At 42.2% G+C, this 25,919-nt stretch overlaps 1 protein-coding gene across 2 annotated transcripts in view; it reads left to right on the forward strand.

The window, feature by feature from the left end:
* Positions 1-25,919, forward strand: part of LOC122664096 — a 236,003-nt gene that overhangs the window by 63,014 nt on the left and 147,070 nt on the right. For both annotated transcript variants that reach the window (XM_043859785.1, XM_043859784.1), the window contains exons 20-29: positions 7,931-8,027; positions 8,144-8,242; positions 8,464-8,628; positions 8,703-8,777; positions 8,877-9,302; positions 9,381-9,725; positions 9,828-9,959; positions 23,811-23,924; positions 24,006-24,190; positions 24,325-24,433. In XM_043859785.1, coding sequence (XP_043715720.1) covers positions 7,931-8,027; positions 8,144-8,242; positions 8,464-8,628; positions 8,703-8,777; positions 8,877-9,302; positions 9,381-9,725; positions 9,828-9,959; positions 23,811-23,924; positions 24,006-24,190; positions 24,325-24,433 — 1,747 coding nt within the window. The remainder of the gene's footprint in view (positions 1-7,930; positions 8,028-8,143; positions 8,243-8,463; positions 8,629-8,702; positions 8,778-8,876; positions 9,303-9,380; positions 9,726-9,827; positions 9,960-23,810; positions 23,925-24,005; positions 24,191-24,324; positions 24,434-25,919) is intronic.

Here is a 25,919-nt window from a genome sequence, read left to right on the forward strand (position 1 = left end):
TCGATAGAGGGTTCAAAACCCAGAAAAAATCGATCCAAGCCTCAAAATCCTAAAAAAGTCGATCTATCTCCAAAACCCCGAATAAGTCGATCTCAACATATGGGTCTTAGATCATTATTCAGGGGAGATCTAAGAGCCCAATACAAGAGGGGATGACCATCGGTGGCCTAGGATAGACCCTCCGAGAGTAGTTGTGGAAGATGAGAGAGAGAGAGAGGTGTTGATGTTATGTTTTAGAGTAGAAGAAGAAGAGAGAAAAGCTCCAAGAGAGCAAACACGATTTTGGGATTGTTGAGTTATGTCTCAAACTAGAGACAAACTAGTTTATATTGAAAAGAATAGATAATTACACAGAGACCCCGGGCCTTATACAAATAGCAGAAAGAACATATAACAGATGTGGTTATATACAAATATACCCCTGAACCTACTATTCTTAACACTCCCCCTCAAGCTGGGTGGTATATGTCATACATGCCCAGCTTGTCCAACAAGCAACCAAAGTGATAAGAGCTAAGTCCTTTGGTGAAGATGTCGGACACTTGTTCATTTGTCTTCACAAAAGGAGTGGAAATGGTCTTTGATTCTATCTTCTCTTTGATAAAATGTCTGTCAACCTCAACATGCTTTGTCCTGTTATGTTGAACTGGGTTGTGGGCAATACTTATGGCTGCCTTGTTATCACAATGTAAGCTCATAGGTTTAACAGTCTCAAATCCCAATTCTTGAACAAGTTTCTTCAACCACAAGATTTCACACACTCCGTGAGCCATGGCGCTAAACTCTGCCTCCGCACTCGACCTAGCCACCACAGGTTGCTTCTTACTTCTCCAGGTGACCAAATTTCCACCAACAAAAGTACAGTATCCAGAGGTGGATCTTCTATTAGAAATAGATCCAGCCCAGTCAGCATCAGTGTATGTTTCAATCCTCAGGTGACCATTTTTAGAGAAGAGATGACCTTTTCCAGGGCATGACTTTAAATATCTGAGGATCCTGTAAACTGCATCAAGATGTCCCATCTTGGGTGCATGCATAAACTGACTTACCACTCCAACAACATAGGCTATGTCAGGTCGGGTAAGGGAAAGATATATTAGTTTACCTACTAATCTCTGATATTTTTCAGTATCTACAAGAGGTTTAACACAATCTTCCCCTAGTTTGTGATTCTAATCAATAGGGGAGGAGACTGGTTTGCACCCTAAGTAGCCTGTCCCCAGAAAATACTTCAATGGACCGAGATCTTTGATCTCAAATTGTCGGGCCAAGTAAAGTTTAAGCTTTGAGATTTCAGCCTCATTGTTTCCCGTGACCACAATGTCATCAACATATACAATGAGAGTTGTAATAGTGCTGCCCCTCCTTTGTATAAACAAGGTGTGATCGGCTTGACTTTGAGTGTATCCATTCTGTAAGATAGCTTGTCTAAACCTCTCAAACCAAGCCTTAGGAGGCTGTTTGAGTCCATAAAGAGCCTTCCTAAGACAACACACTTTTCCATTGCCACCAAGATGCTTAAACCCAGGAGGAGTGTGCATAGACCTCTTCTTCTAAGTCCCCATGTAAGAATGCATTCTTTACATAAAGCTGGTACAATGGCCAATCAAGATTCAGCCACTGAGAGAAGTACATGAATGGAATTATGCTTGGCCACTGGAGCAATGGTCTCCTGATAATCAATGCCATACACCTGTGTATAACCCTTGGCAACAAGTCTTGCCTAATACCTCTCCACAGTACCATCAGATTTGAATGTGACTGTGAATACCCATCTGCATCCAATAGGAATTCTCCCCTTTGGGAGTTTAACAAGATCCCAAGTATGATTCTTCTCAAGAGCCACCATCTGTATATTCATTGCTTCTCTCCATTTTGGATCAGCCATAGCCTCTACTACATTCTTAGGAATAGATATAGAGGAGATAGCCACAGTAAAGGCAACACCTGTAGGTGAGATAGAATCATAGGAAACAAACTTGGCAATAGGATTAGTACATGCCCGTGTTCCCTTGCGAAGAGCAATGGAGAGTTCTAAGTCTGAGGATGGGGAAGTAGAGGAAGGTATACCTGTCTCAATGGATGGAGACTCAGGATGAGGAGACGAAGGAGGATTTTGGCAGGTCTTCTTTATGGGAAGCCATGAAGAAGGATTTTGGCTAGTCTTCTTTGTATACACCAGCAGCTCCCCCTGTTCAACGTTCACCTGTGCACTAAGAGGCCCCCTCAATAACACTATCCACAGAACTTTCCTTTCCCTTATCAATTTGAAAAGAAAGAATAGGAACAAGAGAGGAGGAAGGAAAGGGAATAAACTCAGGAACCTCTTCAACCTCATCACCAAGGGATGAACACTCCCCCTGAAGAGGTGACTGAAAATCTGGTATGGTTTCAAAAAAATTGGCATCTTTTGAGAGAAGCCACCGACGGGTAGGAGGATGATAACATGTGTATCCTTTGGAGGTAGAGGAATACCCAAGAAAGAGGCCCTGTGCTGGCAGATTTGCTATTATGTACATAACAAATGCAATCAAACACCCTTGGTGGAAGAGAGAAAGAAGAAGAAAGTGAGGGTAAGACATCAAGAGGAACCTTGAAGTTCAAGACACTGGAGGGCATATGATTAATAAGAAAAACAGCCGTGATTAAGGCATCAGACCAAAAGAGACCGAGCCACTTCTAGAAGGTGGTGGTTTTTTCTTTCAGCAACCCCGTTTTGTTGTGGGGTATCAACATAGGCCACCTGATGGATAATGCCATGGTCAGAAAAAAGGTTTCCAAACCACCATACATATACTCCCCACTTTTATCAGAACGGACAATTTGAATACGAGTTTGAAACATGGTGTACACCAACTCATAAAAATTTTTCAATGCGGCATAGACATTACTCTTTTGTTTCAATAGGTAAACCCAAGTAACTCGACAGAAGTCATCAATGAAAGAGACAAAATAGCGGAAGCCACGCAAAGAAGTAACGGGGGAAGGTCCCCAAACATCAGTGTGAACAATGTGAAAAGGTGAAATAGATCTATTGCTAGTAGATGGATAAACTGTCTTACAACTTTTTGTAAAAAGACAAGATTCGCAATAAAAAACATGATTGACAGGAAAAGAGGTAAATAAATGTGGCAACAGTTTCCTCATAATAGAAAAGGAAGGGTGTCCCAAACGACGATGCCAAAGCAAAATATCCTCCTGTGTACGTCCGCCATCTAGCCCACACACATAAGATTGAGCTGTCGTAACAGGGGAGGCACAGATGTCCAAAACATATAAACCATCTGCTTCACGTCCATTGCCAATCACCCTCTTCGTCACCAAATCCTGAAAGAGACAATGGGTAGGAAAGAAAGTGACAAAGCAGTTCAAAGATTTAGTCAATTGGCTAATTGAAAGGAGATTAGTAGCAAAGTTTGGAACATGAAAGACAAACTTCAAAGGTATAAATAGAGTAACCTGGACATCTCCCTTACCAGAAATGGAAGAAAGGGAACCATCAACAATTTTTACCTTATCTTTCCCATAACAAACAGAATAGGAATCATTAAGCTGAGGCCTACCAATCATATGATCAGTGGCACCTGAGTCAATGACCCAGGGAGTGGTGCCAGAGGAGGTAGAGACTTGTAGAGTAGCAGAAGTAGTGGTAGTAGCAGAGGAGGAACCATCCATGTAGGCTACAATCCGGCGAAATGTAGCTATGTCCTCCTTGGAGAGAGAGGATGGATCAGCCTCATGAACTCCAACATGGCCCTAGGCCCATTCTTCTTCTGTCCTTTCTGTCCCCCAGATGAAACAAAGGATGGCTTTCCGTGAAGATCCTAGCAAAAATCCTTCTTTGCCTAAGCTTGCTACAATAGTCCCAGGAGAATTTGCCCTTACTAGCTCCCTTAGTGGAGGGAGTATGGTCCTGAGGAATGGAAGAAACAAAGAGCAGAGCGCTCAATAGTGGGAGTGGTCTCTATAGCACCCCTATGGGTCTCCTCTCTGTAGATAACCACACACCTCTTCTAGTAAGGGAAGACTGGGTCGGCCAAGGATTTACACCCTTAAAGGTTCAAATTCAAGGTTAAGACCTCCAAGAAGGAACAAGACCCTCTCCTTCTCAAACAAATGATGCACTTTGGGCTCATCATCTGGACACAACTGGAGATCATTGTAGTGATCATACTCCTCCCAAAGTCCCACAACAAGACTATAGTATTCAGAGATACTTTTATCACCTTGTCGCAAGCTAACAATCTGTTGGAGGAGTTGATAAACCTTTGTAGAGTCTCTCACCCTATCAAAAATACGAGCAACACTATCCTAGATGTCTTTGGCAAAATCCTTGCTCGTAAACCTTCTTCCAATCTCACGTTTCATCGAAAAAATAAGCCAAGTCATCACAAGGGAGTTTTCGGTTTCCTATTTGGAGTACCCTGGATCAGTAGAGGGGGGAGTCTTAATGCTCCCAGATATGTACCCCAACTTCCCTCGACTTTGAAGAATCAGCTTCATAGATTGTGACCAATCCAAGTAATTTTGATTGTCAAGCTTGACAATGGAAAGTTGAACATTTGGGTTCTCATATGACAGAGATGGAGGCAAGGCTTGTTGAGGCAAGGCTGGTTCAACATTTTTTTCACCCATCTTTTTTTTGGGTGAATAAATATGTATTGCCATACCCCAGGAGGGGGCAGGAAAGAGGAAGGGATATACAAGGGAAAGAGGGGGGGGGGGGGGAGAGAAACAAAAAACCAACCTCCGCAGAGATGGAAGAAAAAAGAGAGGACAGATCAAGGCCCCAATAGACGGCAATATGCCTATTTCTAGGGGAGTCCCGGACAGCACGAAGATGGGCACGGCTGAGTTTGGAAGAGACTTCAAAGGAGATGGCTTTCCAAATCAGATCAAAAGATCGAGAGTTGGAAGTCCATCTCCTAAGGTTTCGCTCCATCCAAATGTGATAAATAGCAGCTCCAAAAACCAGCTTTCCAATGGTGTCACATATCAAAGACCCAAAGAAGGATTTAGCCATCCAAAGCTATTCTCTGCCGAAGTGGAGAGGTCTCCTGTTGCGGTGCCAGATCGAAGAAAGGGCTTTTTCCAGATGGTAGAGGTAAAAGGGCAATCAAAGAAGAGGTGGGGAATGTCCTTAAGACCATTCCAGCAACGGGAGTAGGCAAGGGAAACAGGGATGTGACGGTGAATGAGGAAGGCTTGGGTGGGAAGGCAAAGGCGAAGGGATCTCCATGCTGTGATACTATGGCGGGGTATGTGGCCTTTGAACCAGACTACGTTGTGCCAGGGGCCGATTGGGGTGGTGGTTCTAACAAAGTTCCAGGCTGAGCTGGTGCTAAAGAGGCCATTGGGGGAGGGCATCCAAAGGGTTCTGTCCGCATGGGGGGGGGGGAGAGGGGAGGGGGGAGAGTAGGCTAAATCCGAGAGACAATAGAGGGATTGAGATGAGGGGGGGGGACCAAGATCCAGAGGAAATGAGATAGGAGAGGGGGCATTTTTTGGGAGACCAGAAGAGTAGATCGTCTTGGGGCCAAGGACACAGAAAAGGATTCCAAGGTGGTGCCAAGGGTCAAGCCAGAGGGAATTGGAGGAGCCACGAGCAATAGAGGAAGAGATACCACGGAGGGCAAGGGGGTGGAGGGCAAGGATCTTTCTCCAGATCCAGGAGGCGTCAAAGGGGGTGGGAACAGTCTAGATGGAGTTGGACTTGAGAAGGTGAGAGTAGACCCAGTTGACCCAGATGGAATCATGACGGGAGGAGACTTTCCAGATCAACTTAAGATTACTAGCAGTATTGGAGTCCCTGATACGCCGAATCCTAAGACCACCCTCGGATTTTGGAAGGTAGATAGACTTCCAGCTAACAAGATGGAGGAATCGAGAAGCGTCAGTCCCTTTCTAGAGGAAAGCGCAGAATAGGCGTTCCATCGCCTGGATGGTGGCTTTGGGAAAATCGAAAATCCCACTCCAGTAGATGTAAGAAGCTTGGAGGACAAAGCGGATGCAAACAAGGCGGCCAGCGTAGGAAAGGAGTTTGCTTTTCCAGAGCTGGAGACGCTTGCAGATGTTATCCAACATAGGAGCGCAATGGTGATTGGAGAGTCTGGCCGGAATGAGAGGAAGGCCAAGGTATTTAACTGGGAGGGAGCCAATGGAGAATCTAGTCAGGTGCAGAAGGGAGTCTCTATCATGATCGGAAATACCAGAAAGGAAGATTTTGGATTTGAGGAGATTAATGCGAAGGCCCGAGAGGGTCTCAAAGAGTTGGAGGGAATCCAAAATAGCGGAGATGGAGGAGTGAGAGGCCTTGGAGAAGATCATCAGATCGTCTGCAGGAGCCAGATGGGAATCCAAATTTTGGATTTTTACCCATCTTGACCTTAAGTCAAACACTTGAAGACCCAAACAACAGCACCTCAAGCAAAACAACTTCTCAAAAAACAGCAGTCAAAAATAGGGACAAACAGTGACAAAAAACTTGAAAATGTTTGTAGAACCTCACACGATCATCAAACAGCAGCGGAGTAAAAAGGAGAAACCTTCCTTACCAAAAAATGATACTGAGTAGCCCAAAAAATCCCCCAAACAAAGCTCTATTGAAGAGCTTTTTCCAATCAAGTACTCTGGCTGGCGGAAAAAACAGGCAGAATAGGCCTGGCCGAAATGCAGTTCTTACCCTTTGATGCTTCCAAGAGACTTGAGATGATACAATGGGAAGAAAGAGGACTTCCAAACGAAACTAGAGCATGGTTGCGCTCCATTTGGATTCCAAACAAGGGAGAAACAGATCTGTGAAGAATTGAAGATACCCTGGGGTTTTCTTCAAACACCAACAAGAACCAAGGGAAGAAACTAACTCTTAGCCTTCCAAACAAACCTTCTATCACCTTCAAACTCCAGGAACAATATGCTCTGATATCATGTTATGTTTTAGAGTAGAAGAAGAAGAGAGAAAAGCTCCAAGAGAGCTAACACGATTTTGGGATTGTTGAGTTTTGTCTCAAACTAGAGACAAACTAGTTTATATTGAAAAGAATAGGTAATTACACAGAGGCCCCTGGCTTATACAAATAACAGAAAGAACATATAAAGATGTAGTTATGTAGAAATATATCCCTGAACCTACTATTCTTAACAGTTGAGAGACGTCGGAGAAGAGAAGGTGAGATGCTGAAGGTGGAAACTGAGAAAGGAAAGGTGAAGGAGAGAGTCGGAGGTGGCTAGGGCTGGGATCTCACGGTGGATCTCATCTCTGTTACCATGTTTGATTGAGAGGAATGATTAGATTGCCTGTGAGACAGACCTACTTTATTTATAATAAGTGACATAAGGTACAAGTACAATAATGCCCCTATGGACAGATTTACCCTTATACCCATATTACACCCATATTACAACGTGCTCTGGTACCAAGGTCATACTGAGATTTCAGGCAGGTAAGAATAGAAACAGAGAGAGAAATGGAGGAGAAGAAGAAAGGAGAATATGAAGTGAGGTGAGAAAAGTGAGTTGTAGTCAGCAACTCGCTATCCTCTATACGCTATTAACTTTGTTAAAACATTAAAAGTACAGTTATACCATTGTAAGAAACACTATTGCCCCCATATACGTCTTACATGACTATACCCAAAGTACACTCACTAGCTATTCCATCATTCTTTGCATAGACAAGAGGATCCAAATATGTATCCACCATCTCTCCAACTCCTTATTTAAGCCAATCACATCAGAAAGGTTGCATAACACCTTACTGCCACTCAAAATAATGACATTTTTGGATCTGTATTAAGTAACAAGCCAATAAAAAAAATATGTACATTTTCATGTCTCAGAGAGACTACATTTGTTGCTGCAGAGAAGAGAATCATATTGCTTTCTTTCATATTTGCCATTACCTATTTTAAGTTCTTGCCTTTATCTGCAGTCTGCGGGGAAAACAAGTATATCAGGTTCCAGCAGAAATTGTTGGTAATGTGCAACATGTTTTGGCTATTTGCGATGCTGGGCAATCCAATACAAAGGTGACGTTTGACCTAGTCAATGGCTGGAGATAGCAGTCACTTTCTTGATTTGAATTTCAGCTATGTGCTTCAATTTCATTTTCAAACTTCTGAAATGTTTTATATTTCATTTGTAGGTTGTGGAAGACATAAATGCCATAGTGTTGCGATTTGATTCTGATGATTCAAGGAAAACTTGGCAGAAACGCTTTCAAGGGGCTATATATCGTGCATCGGTATGGCATTGTCGGTTGGGTGGGTGGGTGGTGTTGGTTGTGTGTATATTCTTACACTTTGGTGAATTATATACTTCCTTTTATTCCACCTTACATACCTAGCTTATTGACTGACAGAGAGTAGATGTAGAAGTTCAGGGTGCCAGTTGACCATTTCGACCTAATATAGAGAGCATACTTTCTGAGCATCAGGGGGGATTCTTATATGGATTTTTGTGCAGGGTTCTGTTCCTGTCACTGATTTATCCGAAACTTCTTCAGAATGTGGAGATGCTGAAACTGAAGTTGTGGAAGACAGTAATGTAATGGATTTATGGAAGGTGGAAAAAATGTTTATCACAGGCATTCTTGATGAACTGAAAATCTGTTTCAGTTATAGTCATCAAGTAAGTTTTGACTGGATTATTGTCAAATTATAATGTGTCTGCTGAAAATAACTTACTTCCATGCTGTTTTCTAGGGTAATGGAAGTTTTATGAAGGTCCTTCTAGCAGAAGAGAATCATTTACTTGAGTTCCGTGCAATAGGTGGTCAGGTAAATTTGTTTTGTGGCTTATTTCATGTCATGGCTAATTTGCTAAGTTTCTCCTCCTGTGTTTTTTTCTCTGACAACCTTAATCAATCTACAAAGCAGGTTGAACTTTCAACTAGGGGGAATGACATGCTTGTTGGTACTGTGTTGAAATCCCTCGAAATTGAGGATTTAGTTTGTAAGGATGGGACTCAACCATGTTATATGGCGAGATCCTTTATCAAGAGCACTGATGTTACTGCTTTGGATGTGCTGTTGTCTGCTGATGGTTTAAGTCAAAGTGTGAAGTTTTTTGAAGCACCTGACAACCAGGTTGACTTTGTTGACTGTCCTGAACAGCCACTTCCATTCGAAAAGCTTTCAATAAAGCCTCCTAGCTTTAGTCATATTTCAGGTCTACTCCCTGATGCTGAATCTAGAACAATACCTGGGGACATGGAAGTAACTGATAACTTGGATAGTTTTGTGAAAGCTCAAATAGTTATCTATGACCAAAACTCTCCTCTCTATACCAATGTAGATAAACTGGTGAGTGTATGCTTTTGAAATTCTTTCACTGCTTCCTCTAATCATTCATTGACGAGTTTCAATTATGGTCTTTTGCAGGTAATCGTGACCCTAGCCACTTTGTCATTTTTCTGTCATAGACCAACTATTCTTGCAGTTATGGAATTTGTGAATGCTATCAGTATTGAGGACGGAATCTCTGATGCTATAACTGACAAATCCTCATCAACCAAAAGAGAACAGAATAATTTTAGGGATTCTATTGAGGATAACCATTCAGCTACAATCCAAGAGCCCATCATTAAAGGACTGCTAGGGAAAGGGAAATCCAGAGTCATCTTTGATTTGTCATTGAGCATGGCCCATGCCCAGATATCATTGATGAATGAAAATGGTTCTAAACTTGCTACTCTATCACAAAATAATTTGTGTACCAATATCAAGGTCTGCTGGTGTATACTTTTGATCTGGTTTTTATTTTTATTTCTTTTTTTGTGTTTTAGTATCTATCATGTTGATTCTTATTTAGTTACTTTTTGTATAAAGGTATTCCCATCTTCTTTTAGCATAAATGCTGCCTTGGGGAATCTGAAAATAAGTGATGACAGTCTACCTGGTGTCCATCCATACTTCTGGGTATGTGACATGAGGAATCCTGGGGGCAGTTCTTTTGTCGAGGTAATATCTTTCCTATATTTTCCCTTTTGACATTTACCTCTCCTGTCCCTCATGTTATCAATTTTACAACTATCCATTATTGTTTTTGTTTGGGATTACATGTGTTGCTTTCATCTTCATGTGTCTCTGCATACTTTCCTTTTTTTCTGTTCTCATGGGCAATCTCCTACTAGTTCTATTGTGATTAGTACTCAAAGGAAGCAAATTCTAGAGGATTCAACCCTTCTTGGGAAGTGTCATGGTTGGCCAAGGTTCAATGAAGTTGCAAGATTGCAAGATCAAACCAATACACTCACCCAAAAAAAAGAAGCCGACACACTCTGAACTTGACATTGTAAATTCTCTGTATCTCAATAATGAAAGCAACCACGCAGTTACAAGTTTGCGCAAATCATAGGTTAATCACGATCTTTCAAGAAATGAGGTGTTCATAGGTGACTATTGCACCTTTAAACATTCATATGGGAATAACTTTGCATCAGAAATGAGGGTTCTAATTGAAAAACGAGCAGGGTAAGAAAGGCTGTCTTGTTTTCTCATGTGTGGAAAATCAATCCACGTGTGATGTCATCAAGGTTTTAAGTATCTTAATGCATCCATTGCTACTAACCGATACATATCTAATTTTTAGGGTACCGATATGATATGACACCAATACATTACCTAAAAAAAGTATCAATTCTATAGGGTCGATGCGTGACCCGATACGTTAGTACTTATCAATACACTTTATAGTTTATACATCACTTATACACTATAGGATTACTCGATTATGCCAAGAGCTGGGTTACAAAGACTTGATTGTAAATTCAGATTCGGCCACCACGGTTAGACAAGTAAACCTTAAGAGGTGTAGGCTGTGGCAAGGGTGGTACGTGTTTCATGAGATTCTAGACCTTGTCGAAGAGACGAGGGCCTCTGTGGCTTTTGCCTTCCGGGAGAGCAACAGGGCTGCTGATTGTTTGGCTAAGTGGGCTTGTGACACTAGGTCTTCTATTAGTTTTCAGCAGGGCAACATACCAGTGGAAGGGTTTCATTGTATTATTAGGGAGGATAGAGAGGGCCTGCCTATCCTTAGAGTATAGCCCCACTTTTTGGCTTTGCTGTAAGGGCTGTCTGGTTTGGATTTTTTGGTTTTATGAGCCTGTTGGCTTATTGGGCTGGGGTAAGGCGGATGTCCCCCCCTGTATTCTTTATTCTTTTCTGAATTAATAAAACTTTGGGGCTGGCCCGGGTCCCCGGGAAGTTCGGGTTTAAAAAAAAAAGGCTCAAAACACTTACCAAGAGCTCCTATATGGCATTGTAATCAATTTTGTTTTGGCAAAATCAACTTGATTCCTTCTTTCTACTGGCAAAAGTGACTCTAGTAGTGTTGATTTTATCATCATTTGGTAATTATACAACCTGCAATCAAGGATCGAAACCAGATTTGCACAAGGACAGTTTCTTTCAAAACTTTGAATTTTTTGCTCAAATATTTATTTTTATTGTCGTTTTTTGCGATGGATCACTAGGTTAGTGACAAAAAGCCTGAATAATTGCATCAAACTTTTTTTTTTCCTTCAATGCGGTGTGTGTCTAAACCCTAAATCTTCGCCAAACTGAAAATGACATTTTTCTTGAACTTCATCCTTTATACATAATCAAGTGAATGCACTTGTCTCATTGTACTTTTTATACTTGATATATTTTACATATTACTTATTTATAGTGTTTTATACTTCAAAACTATATTTTGCATGTATCCTAAACATTTCCATGTGTATCTTATGTGTCTGCGATACGATTCAACAACAACAACAACAACATCAAAAAACTTAGCCTTATCCCAACTTAATGGGGTTGGCTACATGGATCCAAACAAAACAAAGTAGGGAAAACTGTGGTGTAAACAAGAAAAAAAGGGAATGAAGAGATGGGGAATGAGATGACAAATGAAAATGGAAAGTGACATATGAAAGATAGAAAATAAATAGAAACATGAAAGATGAAGGATGAAAGTAAGAGGAAAAAGGCACAGCCCAACAAGTCAGGAGAATCTCAGCTAATGGGGTCTGCTACATGGATCCTGCCCTCCAATAGGCTCTATCCGAGGTCATACTTGGCACAAGACCTAGACTTCACAACTTCTCCTATGGTCATTTTAGGCCTGCCCCTAGCTCTTTTAGTTCCTTTAATCGGAATCATACCACTCCATCTTACTGAGGCGTCCCTAGGCCTTTGTTGAATATGACCATACCACCTCAAACGACTCTCTCAGAGCTCGTCATTATTCGGGGCAACTCCCAAGTCAGCTTTGATACATTTATTCCATGTTTAATCCTTCCTAGTTTTTTCGCACATCCATTTTAACATCCTCATGTCTGCTACACTAAGATTCTCAATATGACACTTCTTAACTGTCTAACATTCTGCCCCATATAGCATAGCTGGATGTACAACAGTCCTATAGAACTTTCCTTTATTAAGCTTTAAAGGAATACGTTGGTCACACAGTACTCTGAATGCACCTCTTCATTTCATCCAGCCCACTTTAATTCTTTATGAAACATCATCCTTTATGTCACCTTCTTTATTTATGATTGACCCTGATATCTAAAATAGTCGCTTTGCCGCTTGCACGGTATCTCTCTTTCCTCAATTCACACCATGTTAGTATCCATCTTAGTGTTACTCTATCTTCGTTCTATTAATCTTAAAGCTCTTGTTTCCAAGGTTGATCTCCACAACTCTAACTTAGCACTAATCCCTTCTTTTGTCTCATCCACCAAAACAATATCATTTGTGAAGAGTATACTGTTAGAGTTATTAAAATAGGTGTATAAGGGTAGTTTTGTCATTGTCTTATTATTAGACATGGCTAAGTTGTATTTTTTGTTATTTCTTCTTTATTTCTATTTACCTCCCTAGTGAGGTCCATGTAATTCTTAGAAGTGCTTAATGAAGTGAATATGTGTGTTGAGGATTACTCAACACACACAATCGATTCTCCCATTCTCTTGTCTTCTCTCCTTCCTCTTCTTCTTGCTGTAAATCTCTTCTCTCTTACTAGATTTGATCTATCTTTAAGTTCCAACTTGGTATCCGAGCTAAGTAATCTGGTTTGAGAGTCGAGTAAGCTTGGCTATCTATTCGTTCACCTCTCTTTGGAACCCTAAGAGGACAAAGGGTTCCATTAGAGGCTGTACTATATGAAGTATACAAATACTACATCTTTGGAGGCTTATTCTTCAAACTAACACACCATGGATGGAGTTTAGTAGCTGTTGATGAAGATTGAAGCCCTAACAGCCACCCAGAATTTTTCTACCAGCTGAAGAGTGGTTCTCCTATTTCTCCCTCATCTTCCCATCTTTTGGGAAGGGATTTGCTGCTTGTGGATCGCCTAGGGGTACCCTTTTAAACCCCTCACCATTCGGTTGAAGAGAGGAGCAGTTTGAGGAGCATAGCTCCAAACTTTGATGCACTCAACGTACCGTCAGCTCTGTTCTCTGCCTCTGGTTTGAACTTTTTTTGAAGCTAAATGTATTGGATGTGTGTTGGTTGATAGGAATGGAGTTTTTTGTTCCTTTTACACTTATTGGTTGCTATGGACTGAAGGCTATTGGGTGTTAGAGCAGTTTGGTTGATGTTATACAAGCTTTTACTCCTTGAACACTTGCTGTTTTCTGGTATTGGCTCTATGGCTGGTTGATTTGGTTGTTTGGAGCTACTTGTTTGCTGGTTTGCCTCCTTTGTTTTGGGTTGAGGGTACTCCCTATTTGAGCAGCACACTATATTGGTTGTTGAAGTGTCTGCCGATTATGTCTACTGTGTTTGGACAAGATTTTGAGGTCAGTGGACCAACTACAGCTGGCAGCCTGAGTAGTTATTTCCCAACCATGGCTTCCTTTGATAACCCCAACACCCAAATCTCTGTTGTGAAACTGGACAATACCAACTACTTGGATTGGTCCCATTCTGTGAAGTTGTCCCTACGCAGTAGGGGAAAGTTGGGATACATTACTGGGTCTATCAAGGCTCCTGCTACAACTGATCCAGGCTATCTCAAGTGGGAGACTGAGAACTCCACTGTTATGACTTGGCTGATTTTCTCCATGAAACCTGAGATAGGTAGGAAGTTTATGAGTAAGGAAACTGCGAAAGATAACTGGGACAGTGTCTCCAAGGTTTTTGATAGAGTTGGTGATACAACAACAGTGTATCAAATCCTCCAAAAAATCATCCATATGAAACAAGGTGATAGGAGTATATCTGACTACTACAACGCTGTAATCAGCTTGTGGGAGGAATATGATCACTATAACAACCTCCATCTGTCCAATTCTGATGATGAGACAAAGGTCTATAGGAGCCACGAAAAGGAAAGGATCCTTATTTTGCTTGGTGGTCTTGACCGAGAATATGAGCCTTTTCGCTTGCAAATCTTAGGGAGATCTCTCCTTCCATCTTTGGATGAAATGTGCAGCTACTTGCAAAGTGAGGAAACCAGGAGAATAACTATAGATATTGCACCATCAACAGAGAGATCTGCTCTTGTTTCTAGGTCCCACAGAGACTGAAAAAGTGGGGGGAAAGGTCAAGGACCAACTCGTGGAGATCATCGTGAGAGATTTAAATATGATCACTGTGGAAAGCTTGGACACACTAAGGATAGGTGTTGGGATCTTCACGGACTGCCCCCTGGTATGCGTGGTGGTTCATCTAGTGCCCGTGGAGGCAAGTGAGGGGGAGCTAGGGCTCACTCTGTGACATCTGAGTTTGAGACATCTAGACCCTAGCCTGCCCTTGATTCCCTTTTACAGGATGATATTGCAGCCTTCCGCCGGTTGATGTCTCACCTTGGAGGGTCAGCTACTGTTCCTACCTCTGGAGTGCCAGCTACTTCTGCCTCAGCTCTATAGGTCTTGTCTGCTCCTTCTACTGCACCCACCTGGATTATTTACTCTAGAGCCTCTGATCACATGAGTGGTATGTCACGGTATTATGATTCCTGCTTCATTTGCTCTGGCCGGGACAAGGTAAGGGCTGCTGATGGTTCCCTTTCTTCTATCTCTGGTAAGGGTAATGTGAGAGTTACCCTTCTATTTCCCTTGAGTCTGTTCTTCATGTTCCTGATTTTTCTACTAACTTATTATCTGTGAGTCACCTAACCAAATCCTTAAATTGTTGTGTCACTTTTTTCCCTTTCTATCGTCTTTTTCAGGATTTAGAGACAAAGAGGGTTATTGGCAGTGGGACTAAACAGGAAGAGTCTACCTTCTTGAACCACGGTTACCTGATCAATATATTGTTGCAGCTTATACTTGTGGTTGGAGTGACCGTAGTACTTTGGAGTCTGTAATGCTTTGGCATCAACGTTTGGGTCATCCCTCTTTTGTTGTTACGTGGAGATAGTTACCCTACTTGTTTACTTCTTTTCCCTCTTTTTATGTTTTTCAGTTTGAATCTTGTAGTTTTGCTAAACATTATCGCACATCGTATCCTTATCGTGGTAACAGATCTACTGCACTTTTTTCTCTTGTCCATACTGATGTTTGGGGGTCCTCTCCTACTACTTTTTTGTCTGGATTTTGTTACTTTGTTTCATTTGTGGATGACTATTCTAGGACTACTTGGACTGTTCTGTTGAAACAAAAGAGTGATGTTTGTGATGCTTTTAAGGATTTTTATCAACTTATCAATACTCAGTTTGGTACTCGGATCAAAATTGTTAGGTCTGATAAGGGGGGTGAGTACATGTATGGGGGGCTCCAACAGTTCTTTACTGATAATGGCATCATCCATCAATTGGCATGTGTTGACACCCCTCAATAAAATGGGGTGGCTGAGAGAAAGAACTGCCACTTGTTGGAAATCACCAGGGGTCTTCTCTTTGGTATGCATGTGCCTAAGACTTTCTGGTCTGATGCACTTCTTACCGCTGCCTTTCTTCTTAATCGGATGCTAACTCCACTCCTTGGTTGCAAATCTCCCCTGACTCTTCTTTCTCCTCAATCCTCAGTCTTCTCCTTGCCTCCAAAAGTCTTTTTTTGTGTTTGCTATGTTCATGTCAACAAATCAGTCCGCACCAAGTTTGATCCCAAAGTTCTCAAGTGCATCTTCTTGGGCTACTTTGATTCAACCAAAGGGTATAAGTGCTACCATCCTCCTCCCCGAAGGCGACTTCTCTCCAAAGATGTTACCTTCTTTGAGTCTATTCCTTACTTTTCTTCTCCTCCGCATCCTCTTCTCGGGGAGAGTACTATAAGTGAACAGCATGCTGATGTCATTCCTTTTCTATCTCCCTTGCCTATCTCCACTTCCCCATTCCTATTTGATATTGGAAAATACAAAGAAGTGGATGTTGTTGATGCTGATGGTGTTGTTGATATTGATGCTAGTAGTGGTGGTGATGCAAGCAGTGGTGGTGATGCTAGTAGAAAAAAAGAATACAAGGGAATAAGATTCAAAGATGATGTATTCACACGAGGTGAATCCTTGTTGAAGGGAAAAGGAAAGCAACCTTGGTATGCATTGAAGGGAAAACAACCCTGCCAAAACCCCTCTTTGGATCCACATCCTTAGTCTGATCCTTCTCAGTCAAGTAATACTTCTCCTTCTGAGTTAGATCTTCCCATTGCTATGAGAAAGGAGAAGAGAGCCTGTACTAGCCCCATAGCCCAGTTTGTTTCCTATGACTCTATTTCTCTTACAAGTATTGTCTTTTTCACTGCCCTTGAGTCTTTTTCCATTCCCAAAAATGTCATAGAGACCTTATCCGATCCAAAATGGATGCAAACAATGTCTGAGGAAATGGTGGCTCTGGAAAAGAACAATACTTGGACTCTAGTTGATCTTCCCAAGGGGAGAACTCCAGTTGGATGCAGATGGGTTTATACCATCAAGTATAGATCCGATGGTATAGTGAAAAAATACAAAGCTAGGCTAATTGCAAAGGGGAATAGTCAAGTGTATGGCATTGACTACCAAGAGTCTTTTGCCCCTGTAGCTAAGCATAATTCAATCAGGGTTCTTCTTTCAGTGGCAGCCAATAAAGATTGGCCAATGTACCAATTAGATGTAAAGAATTCATTTCTTCATAGAGACCTAGAAGAAGAAGTGTACATACAGCCTCCACCTCGTTTTAAGTGTCCCTCAGCTGATGGGAAAGTGTGTCTATTGAAGAAAGCTCTCTGTGGCCTCAAGCAGTCTTCTAAGGCCTGGTTTGAGAGATTTAGCCATCCTGAAGAATGGGTATTATCAGAGTCAAGCTGACCACACTTTGTTTATCAGGAGAGGTAATGGTACAGTTACAGCTCTCATTGTCTATGTTGATGACATTGTGGTAACTGGGAATGATGTTGCTTAGATAAATAAATTGAAGTCTTATCTGGCTAAACAGTTTGAGATCAAAGACCTTGGACTCTTGAAATACTTCTTGGGTATTGAAGTATCTAGATCAAGGAAAGGAATCAACATCTGCCAAAGGAAATTTGTCTTGGATCTTCTGTAAGAGACAGGCATGATGGGGTGCAAACCAGCAACTTCCCCCCTATTGATCCGAATCATAAGCTTGGTGATGAATGTGGTTCTTCTCTTATAGATGCATGCAAGTACCAAAGATTAGTCCCAACTAATCTATCTCTCCTTGACTCGACCAGACATCTCTTATGCAATTGGAGTGGTGAGTCAATTCATGCATGCTCCTAGGAGTGGACACCTGGATGCGGTGTATCACTTCATTACATACTTGAAATCCTATCCAAGAAAAGGTCTTCTATTTTCCAGGCATGACCATTTGCAGATTGAAGGCTACACAGATGTTAATTGGGCTGGTTTAGTCTCTGATAGGAGATCTACTTCAGGGCACTGTACCTTTGTGGGTGGTAATCTAGTTACCTGGAGGAGCAAGAAACAACCAGTTGTAGCCAGATCCAGTGCAGAGGCTGAGTTTAGGGCCATGGCTCGTGGAGTATATGAGCTTATACGGCTAAAAAGACTTCTTCAAGACTTAAGTGTTGAAATTGAAGGGCCGATGAGACTTTATTGTGACAACAAAGCTGCGAAAAGCATTGCCCATAATCCGGTTCAGCATGATCGAACCAAACCTATTGAGGTTGATCGACACTTCATCATAGAGAAGCTGGATTCTGGGTGTATTTTTTCTCCCTTTGTGAAGACAAGTGATCAAGTAGCAGATATCTTCACCAAGGGTCTCATTCCTAGTCTATTTAGTACCTTTTTTTTTTTTTGGTGAATAAATAAGTATTACCAAACCCCAGGAGGGCGCCGGAAGGAGAAAAAGAGGGGGGGAATGTACAAAGATAGAGAGGGGGGGGAGAAAGAAAACCAGAGTCAAGTCCTCCTTAAACTAGAAGGGGACTGCAACATACTACTATCCAGACCTCAGGTAACAACAATGTGCATGTTCCTTAGGGTATCCATGAGGGACCGGTGATGAATAGTGGTGATCTTAGAGGAAACTTCGAAGGAGATGTCTTTCCAAATCAAGTCGAAAGATCTAGATTTGGAAGTTCATCTCCTAAGATTCCTCTCCATCCAAATATGATGGACAACAGAGCCAAAAACAAGCTTGCCAATACTGTCACAGATGGAGCTGCCTTTAAAAGCATTGGTCAACCAGATGCATTCTCGGTCAAAAGGAAGGTGTCTCCTGCTTCGATACCAGATGGAAGAGAGGGCTTTTTTCCAGATGTTAGAAGAAAAAGGGCAAGCAAAGAAGAGATGGGCAGTGTCCTCAAAACCGTTCCAGCAAAAGGTGCAAGAGGGGTGAACAGGGATGTGGCGGTGCAGGAGAAAGGCTTGAGTGGGAAGGCAAAGGTGAAGCGATCTCCAGGCTATAAGGCTATGGCGAGGAATGGAGCCTTTGAACCAGACTAGGTTATGCCAGGGGACGGGGGCGGAAGGGTTGCGGACGAAGTTTCAAGCTGATCTAGTGGTGAAACTGCTAGAAGGGGCTGGGAGCCAAATTGGCTGATCCAATATGGAAGGAGAGGGAAGGTGTAATGGGGGGGAGGGTAGGCCAGATTTGGGATAGGACAGAGGGAAGGGGAGAAGGAGGGGACCAGGAACCAAGGTAGATGATGAGAGATAAGGGGGCAGATTTGGGGATGCCCGAAGAGTAGACAGCTTGAGGGCCAAAGACATTATAAAGAATGCCTAAAGGATGCCAGGGGTCAAGCCAAAGGGAGGTAGAGGAGCCATTAACAATGGCGGTGGAGGTGGCCGTCAGGGCAAGAGGCCAGGAGAAGAAGAATCTTACGCCAAACCCAAGACGCGTCTGGGCGTAAAGGAGCAGTCCAAATGGAATCATTCTTGAGAAGGTGGGAGTAGACCCAGTTGACCCAGATGGAATCGTGCCTGGAAGAGATTTTCCAGATGAGCTTAAGGATCCTGGCTTTGTTGGAGTCCTGAATGCGGCGAATGCCTAATCCTCCTTCAGCCTTGGGGAGACAGACTGCTTTCCAACTGATTGGATGCAGGAATTTTGAGGTTTCTTTGCCTTTCCAAAGGAAAGCACAGAAGAGGTTCTCAATGGCTTTGATGGTGGCTTTAGGGATGGCGAAAATGCCACACCAATAAATGTAAGATGATTGGAGGACCGATCTGATACATTCAAGCCTACCTGCATAGGATAAAAGTCTGCCTTTCTAAAGCTGAAGGCGCTTACGGATATTATCAAGCATGGGGGAGCAATGATGGCTGGTCAGCCTGGCGGGGATGAGAGGCAAGCCAAGATATTTGACCGGAAGGGAGCCAAGGGAGAAGCCAGTCAGACGGAGGAGGGATTCCTTGTCAGACTCAGGGATCCCAGCAAGGAAGAGTTTGGATTTAAGGAGATTTATTCGGAGCCCAGAAAGGTCTTCGAATAGGCGGAGGGAGGACATGATGGCAGCAATGCAGGAGGGGGAGGCCTTGGAGAAAATCATCAGGTCATCAGTGAAGGCCAGGTGGGTAAGGTTGATGTGCTTGCATTTGGGGATGGGGGAGATGAGATGGAGATCGGTTTTGGATTGGAGGCTCCTGGAGAGGACTTCAAGAGCAAGGGAGAAAAGGAAGGGGGAGAGGGGGGCATCCTTGGCGAATACCAACCGAAAACTTGAAGAAGCCAGCCGGGGAGCCATTAACAAGAACAGAATAGGAGGGGGAGGAGATGGAGGTGTGTATCCAGCACACAAAAGCATTGGGAAAACCCATTTGGATGAGCACGTTACAGATGAAGTCCCATCGGATAGAATCAAAAGCTTTGTGCAAGTCAATCTTCATGAGAGCAGCAGGGGAATGGGATTGGCGGTCGAAGCCACGAACAATCTCAGAGCAGAGGATGATATTGTCCGCAATGCTCCGGCCCGAGATAAAGGCACATTGATTGGGGCTGACCAGATCAGGGATGACTCGTTGGATCCGATTGGCGAGGATCTTAGCAATGAACTTGTAGAGGAGGTTACATAGCGAGATGGGTCTGAAATCAGACAAGGAGGATGCACCATCCAGTTTGGGAATGAGACAGAGGAAGGTTTGATTGATCTGGGCAAGTTGACTGGGTTTAAAGAAAAAGCTGCGGATGGCTTTGAAGAGCTCGCCTTTGATCGAGTCCCAGCAACTGAGGAAGAAACCCATACCCATCGGGACCTAGGGCTTTATTGGTTTTGTGGGAGAGAATTGCTTTGGAGATTTCGTCATCCGAGGGGATAGACATGAGGAAGTCTGAAAGAGAAGGGGGAACAAATTTATTGATGAGATTAGGGGGAAGTGTGGATATGGAGTGAGGAGAGGGGTTGAAGAGAGAAGAGAAGAAGGAGGCAGCTTCGGCCTTGATCCCGGAGACGGAGGAAATAGGGGTCCCATCCGAAGAGATGAGTTGGGTGATGGAGTTAGAACTAAGCCTGGCATGCAAAGAGCAATGGAAAAAGGCTGTGTTTTAATCACCCAACTCGAGCCACTTGATTCTGGATTTTTGGCACAAAAAACTTTCTTCGAGGAGGGAGAGAGATGAGAGCTCCTCGGAGAGCTTTCTCTCCTCCAAAGCTAGATCATGAAGGGAGGGATCTTGTTGGAGGGAAGATTGAACACGGGCCAGATCTGAACGGCATGAGGAGAGGCGGGAAGTGATGTTGCCTATTTAGTACCTTATTGTGCAAGCTGGGAATGTATGACATTTATTCTCCAGCTTTGGGGAGTATTAGAGTTATTAGAATAGGTGTATAAGGGTAGTTCTGTCATTGTCTTATTATTAGACATGGTTAAGTTGTATTTTTTGTTATTTCTTCTTTATTTCTATTTACCTCCCTAGGGAGGTCCATGTAATTGTTAGAAGTGCTTAATGAAGTGAATATGTGTGTTGAGGATTACTCAGCACACACAATCGATTCTCCCATTTTCTTCTCTTCTATTCTCTCCTTCCTCTTCTTCTTGCTGTAAATCTCCTCTCTTACTAGATTCGATCTATCTTTGAGTACCAACTCATACACCATGGGACCTTATCTTGAATGCTCTTGGTTAGGTCATCCATGATAAACGTAAAAAGATAAGGGCTTCAGACTGAATGTAACCCAATCGAAATTGGGAATTCCTTGCCCTGTCCTCCCACAGATCTCACACTAGTTACTGCTCTCATACATATCTTTAATTACAACCAAATATTTACCCGACACCCCTCTCTTCACTTGAACATGCTAGATTAAATCTCTAGGGACTCGGTCATAGGCTTTTTTGAGGTCATTAAAGACCATATGGAGGTCCTTGCTATCTCTATATCTTTCCATCAGCCTCCTCAATAAGTAGATAGCATCTGTCGTGGATCTACCTTGCATAAAGCCAAATTGGATGTCATAACAAGGCTATGTCTTCTTTTGTTATAATATGCGTGAATAGAAATCCTAATCAACATTAGCAAGGACCTCCAATTACAGATCATTAGATTGTGGAACCTAGAAGCCCCAGTCGCAAAAGCAGTCATCTCTTTGAAAAGATCTTCTCAATGGCTACGTTGTCCAAGCCAGGTAGTGACAGTCTGAAGAATCCAGCATCCTTTGGGGGGTCCTTGTGATGCAGGTTCATCATAGATATTGGCTTATTTCTTTAGAAATAGACCTAGGGTTGGGTTATATACATGTTGGGCCTTTGTTCCCAAGGGTTTTCTATGTATTAGGCCACTTTAATGAGCCTAAACTAGGGGTACATAGGTTGCATACGGGATTAGCTCAATACTTAGTTTTATTTTGTGTTTTTAATTGAACCGGTTTAAATTGATTGCATCCAATTGGTTCAATTGGTCTAATTTAAGTGAAGTGATTCTATTGGTTAAGAGCTTCTTATATCCTATTGGTTATTAGGGAATCTTCTTTATTTTAAGTAGTTTAAGTTGTTTTTAAGTCATTAGGACTCTATTTTGAGTCTATTTTAGTTTCCTAGTCAGTTTAAGTTAGCTAATAGGTTAAGGATTGGGTTAGACCATTCCTTTTTAGTGTCTAAGTCTAATTTTGAGTCTTTTATATAAGGTTCTAAAAGGGCCATGTATGGAACACGAATTTGATTAATAAAAACTCAGCTTTATGCTTGCTGCCTTTGTTGTTGCCTTTGCTCCATCGTGAGTGTGCCTTGTGAGTAATATCAAGGTTGCCTTGTGAGTAATATCAAGGTGAAGGGATTGGTGGATCTCCAATCGACTCCTTGCATCATGAAGATCGGGAGGGCTGCTACTTATCTCCGTGCATCTTGTAGATCGGGAGACCCCATTGTTCATCTTCAAAGTTGCTACCATTGAAGATCTCTTTAAATCCAGTAAGTTTGAATCTGAGATTTGATTTCAAACCTTCTTCTTCTAATCTGTCCAGCCATTCCCCTTCATTAGACCTAGTCCAAACTCCCCGCTATCCATCAAACCCTAACCTCCATTAAAACCCTAAATCCAATTCTGCCCTAAATTGCAGAATTTTAAAACCTTCGCAAACCCTAACTTCTTTATACCAAAATAACCCCCTAGACCTGCCCATTAATACCCTATAAACCCCTTTCCCAAAATCCACCCCTAAACCCTAGATCTCACAAACAGTCCATTTTCATAAGGCCTCTAACCTGAAACCCTAGATTTCCAACTTCATCCAAATTGATCCAAACCTACACCAATAGACTCATAAAAACCTGCACATCATTACCAAATAAAACCCTAGCTCGAAACCCTAACCCTAACCCTCATTCTGCCCTAATTAGCCTAAGCTGTCCCAATCGGCCAGCCTTGTTAGGTGAACCCATTACCCTGGCTCCTAGTGGGATTACTCCTACCTAGGACTACATTACCTTGCCATTTTTCCTCCCAAATGGTTATCTGGTCACCTTTTTCTGCATTGAATACAACCAAGCTTTTTAAATCTTGAACCATCGTCAGCACTCTCTTCCAGGCGCTACCTCTTTAGCTATTCAGGCCTTGTTGTCCCTCTTCCCTTCCAGGAAAAGATACAAGCTAATATGAAACAATACCAACACCAACCTACATAGGTTGGGAACCCTCAGAAGGAACTATAGTACTACACAATGGGATATTGGCCCAAACAAATAGACTCCGTATCAACCCCCGACTTAGCAACCCATATAGTTTCTACTAATATTTGGATGCCAAGATGCTATCCCTTTTTTTTCTTGCAAGATAATAAAGTGACTATTGCATAGAATTGCTTCTTTGTGTAAAGGGAAATCTCTTTGTTGGTTCAGAAAAAATTTAGCCCTTTTTGTTCTTGATTCATTCTCATATCATGTTTTCTACCTTGTTGCATATATATTACAATAGATAAATCATTTTGTTCAATGAGTTCCTTTTGGAAAATCAAAACATGTCCTATGGATATGCAGCTGGTCTTCAGTTCATTCAGCGTTGATGATGATGACTACAGAGGTTATGATTATAGCCTGTTTGGGCAACTTTCAGAAGTACGGATTATATATTTGAATCGCTTTGTACAGGAGGTAAACCACCTAAAGTTGCATAATTATTTCTTTTTGTGACATTCTTATCTTAATTTTTGTTTTAATAAAACTGATATGTAGGTTGGTAGTTATTTTATGGGCCTTGTTCCCAACAATTCTAAGGGAGTTGTAAAACTGAAAAATCAAGTTACCAACTCTGAGAAGTGGTTCACTACAAGTGAAATTGATGGATCACCGGCTTTGAAGTTGGATCTTTCACTTAAAAAGCCTATAATAACAATGCCTCGGAGAACAGACAGCCTTGAGTAAGTTGATATGTTGTCCATTTGCAGTCATTTCAGGGCTGTTTCTATATCAGTTCATTTTATTCTCTTTATCAGAATGATACTGGAATCTTCTTGATCACCATTTTCTTTCATTTCTACCTCTCCCCTGGCAGTTACCTGGAGCTAGACGTGGTCCACATAACTGTCCAAAACAACTTTAACTGGCTATGTGGCGACAAAAATGAGATGGGTGCTGTCCATCTGGAAATATTAGTTGTCCAGGTAAATTTCATTGTATAAGATATTCAAGCATATCTTTTCTGTCCCTTTTTTTGGGGTGGGGATGGGTGGTTTTCTTGCAGTGTTAAAAAATAACAATGGCCTTATGAAGTATTGTGCCACAAATTGTGAAGCCTTGTCAATGCCTATTATACTAATAAGTTGTGGGAGGTTGAATTTTGTTTGCCGCTGCCTCTGATTAAAACTTTGAATACAGTGATTTGGAGAAAACTTAATGCACAAAAAACTTAATGCACCAAGGATTGTTTGACAATCGTAAAGTCATACTAGAAGGGCGTACCCAGTGTACAAGGCTCCCACCACTGCGGGGTCTGGGGAAGGTCACAATGTATGCAGCCTTACCTTCGCTTCGTGGAGAAGCTGTTTCTTGACTCGAACCCGCGACCACTAGATCCAATGGAGCAACCTTATCGTAGAGTCATACTAAATGTACATAATTGTATGGCTACTTTCATTTGGTTATTTTTGATATACATTGTTGTGACCCTTTCTTAATAGCTCGAGCTTCTAGGCTAAGCGGTTGTAACAGTTATTAAATTATAAAACAAAGGTGTGGGAGTGTGGGATGCATTTCTTGAAACATGAAATTTGAAATTTGGCCCTTACTATAGTCTTCACAATTTATTGATTTAAGCTTAATCATTTCATTGATCAAGACGGTGGGCTTACTTCAGATTGGTTTGGGTTCCATGTCCAGCTTTGATGTGCTCTACCTTTGCTGGAGGACAGCTGCATTAATTTCTAATATTGTTTTCTTTGTAACTGCCTCTTCCAGGAGTTAATGTTGGCCATATATCTTCACTGGCTTAGCATGGCATACTTCGTCTTTTTGCCTTCTCTAGAGTCGGAATCTAAAATGCCTCAGGCTTTTGTTGCATATGGAATTGGATATCGACCTAGGATTTCCCACCACCGCCGTCTCTCTCTTTCCTCTTCTCTTTTTTTCTAGCGTCGCTACTACCTACCCGCTGCCCCTCTCTCTCTCTTGGCTCTTCCCTTTCTCTAGCACCACCACCACCTACCGCCGCCGTCTCCCTTTGCGACCCCCTCTCTCTTGGTTTCCTTTCTAGCGTCACCGAGAGGTAGGGAGTCATGCCTCCCTTGTTCCGCCACCCCTCGGTGGTGTTGTTCTCATCACTGAGGGCCATTTTTTCCCTCTTTTTTTGGTTCCAGCCTCTCTCCATGATCTAAACAGGCTGCGAATTTTTTTTCCAGATCTGTTGATGATCTGATTTTCCCTATTTTTTCTCTGATCTGTGGTTAAGTTTTTTTATCCGCAACTTGTCACGATGGGAGATTCTACTTCTTCTGCTACATCTACTTTGGAGATGCTAGTCCGTGGTTCTCACGATGGCTTTCCCACTTTCCCTGCCTGTGCTGTTCGACTGGATGGCAGCGACTATTTGATGTGGTCCAGATCCTGTTATCTCAACATTGATTCTTTCGGATTTGTGGGTTATCTCACTGG

The sequence above is a fragment of the Telopea speciosissima genome, chromosome 6 (genome assembly GCF_018873765.1).
Source record: "Telopea speciosissima isolate NSW1024214 ecotype Mountain lineage chromosome 6, Tspe_v1, whole genome shotgun sequence".
In the NCBI taxonomy this organism is placed as follows: Eukaryota; Viridiplantae; Streptophyta; class Magnoliopsida; order Proteales; family Proteaceae; genus Telopea; species Telopea speciosissima.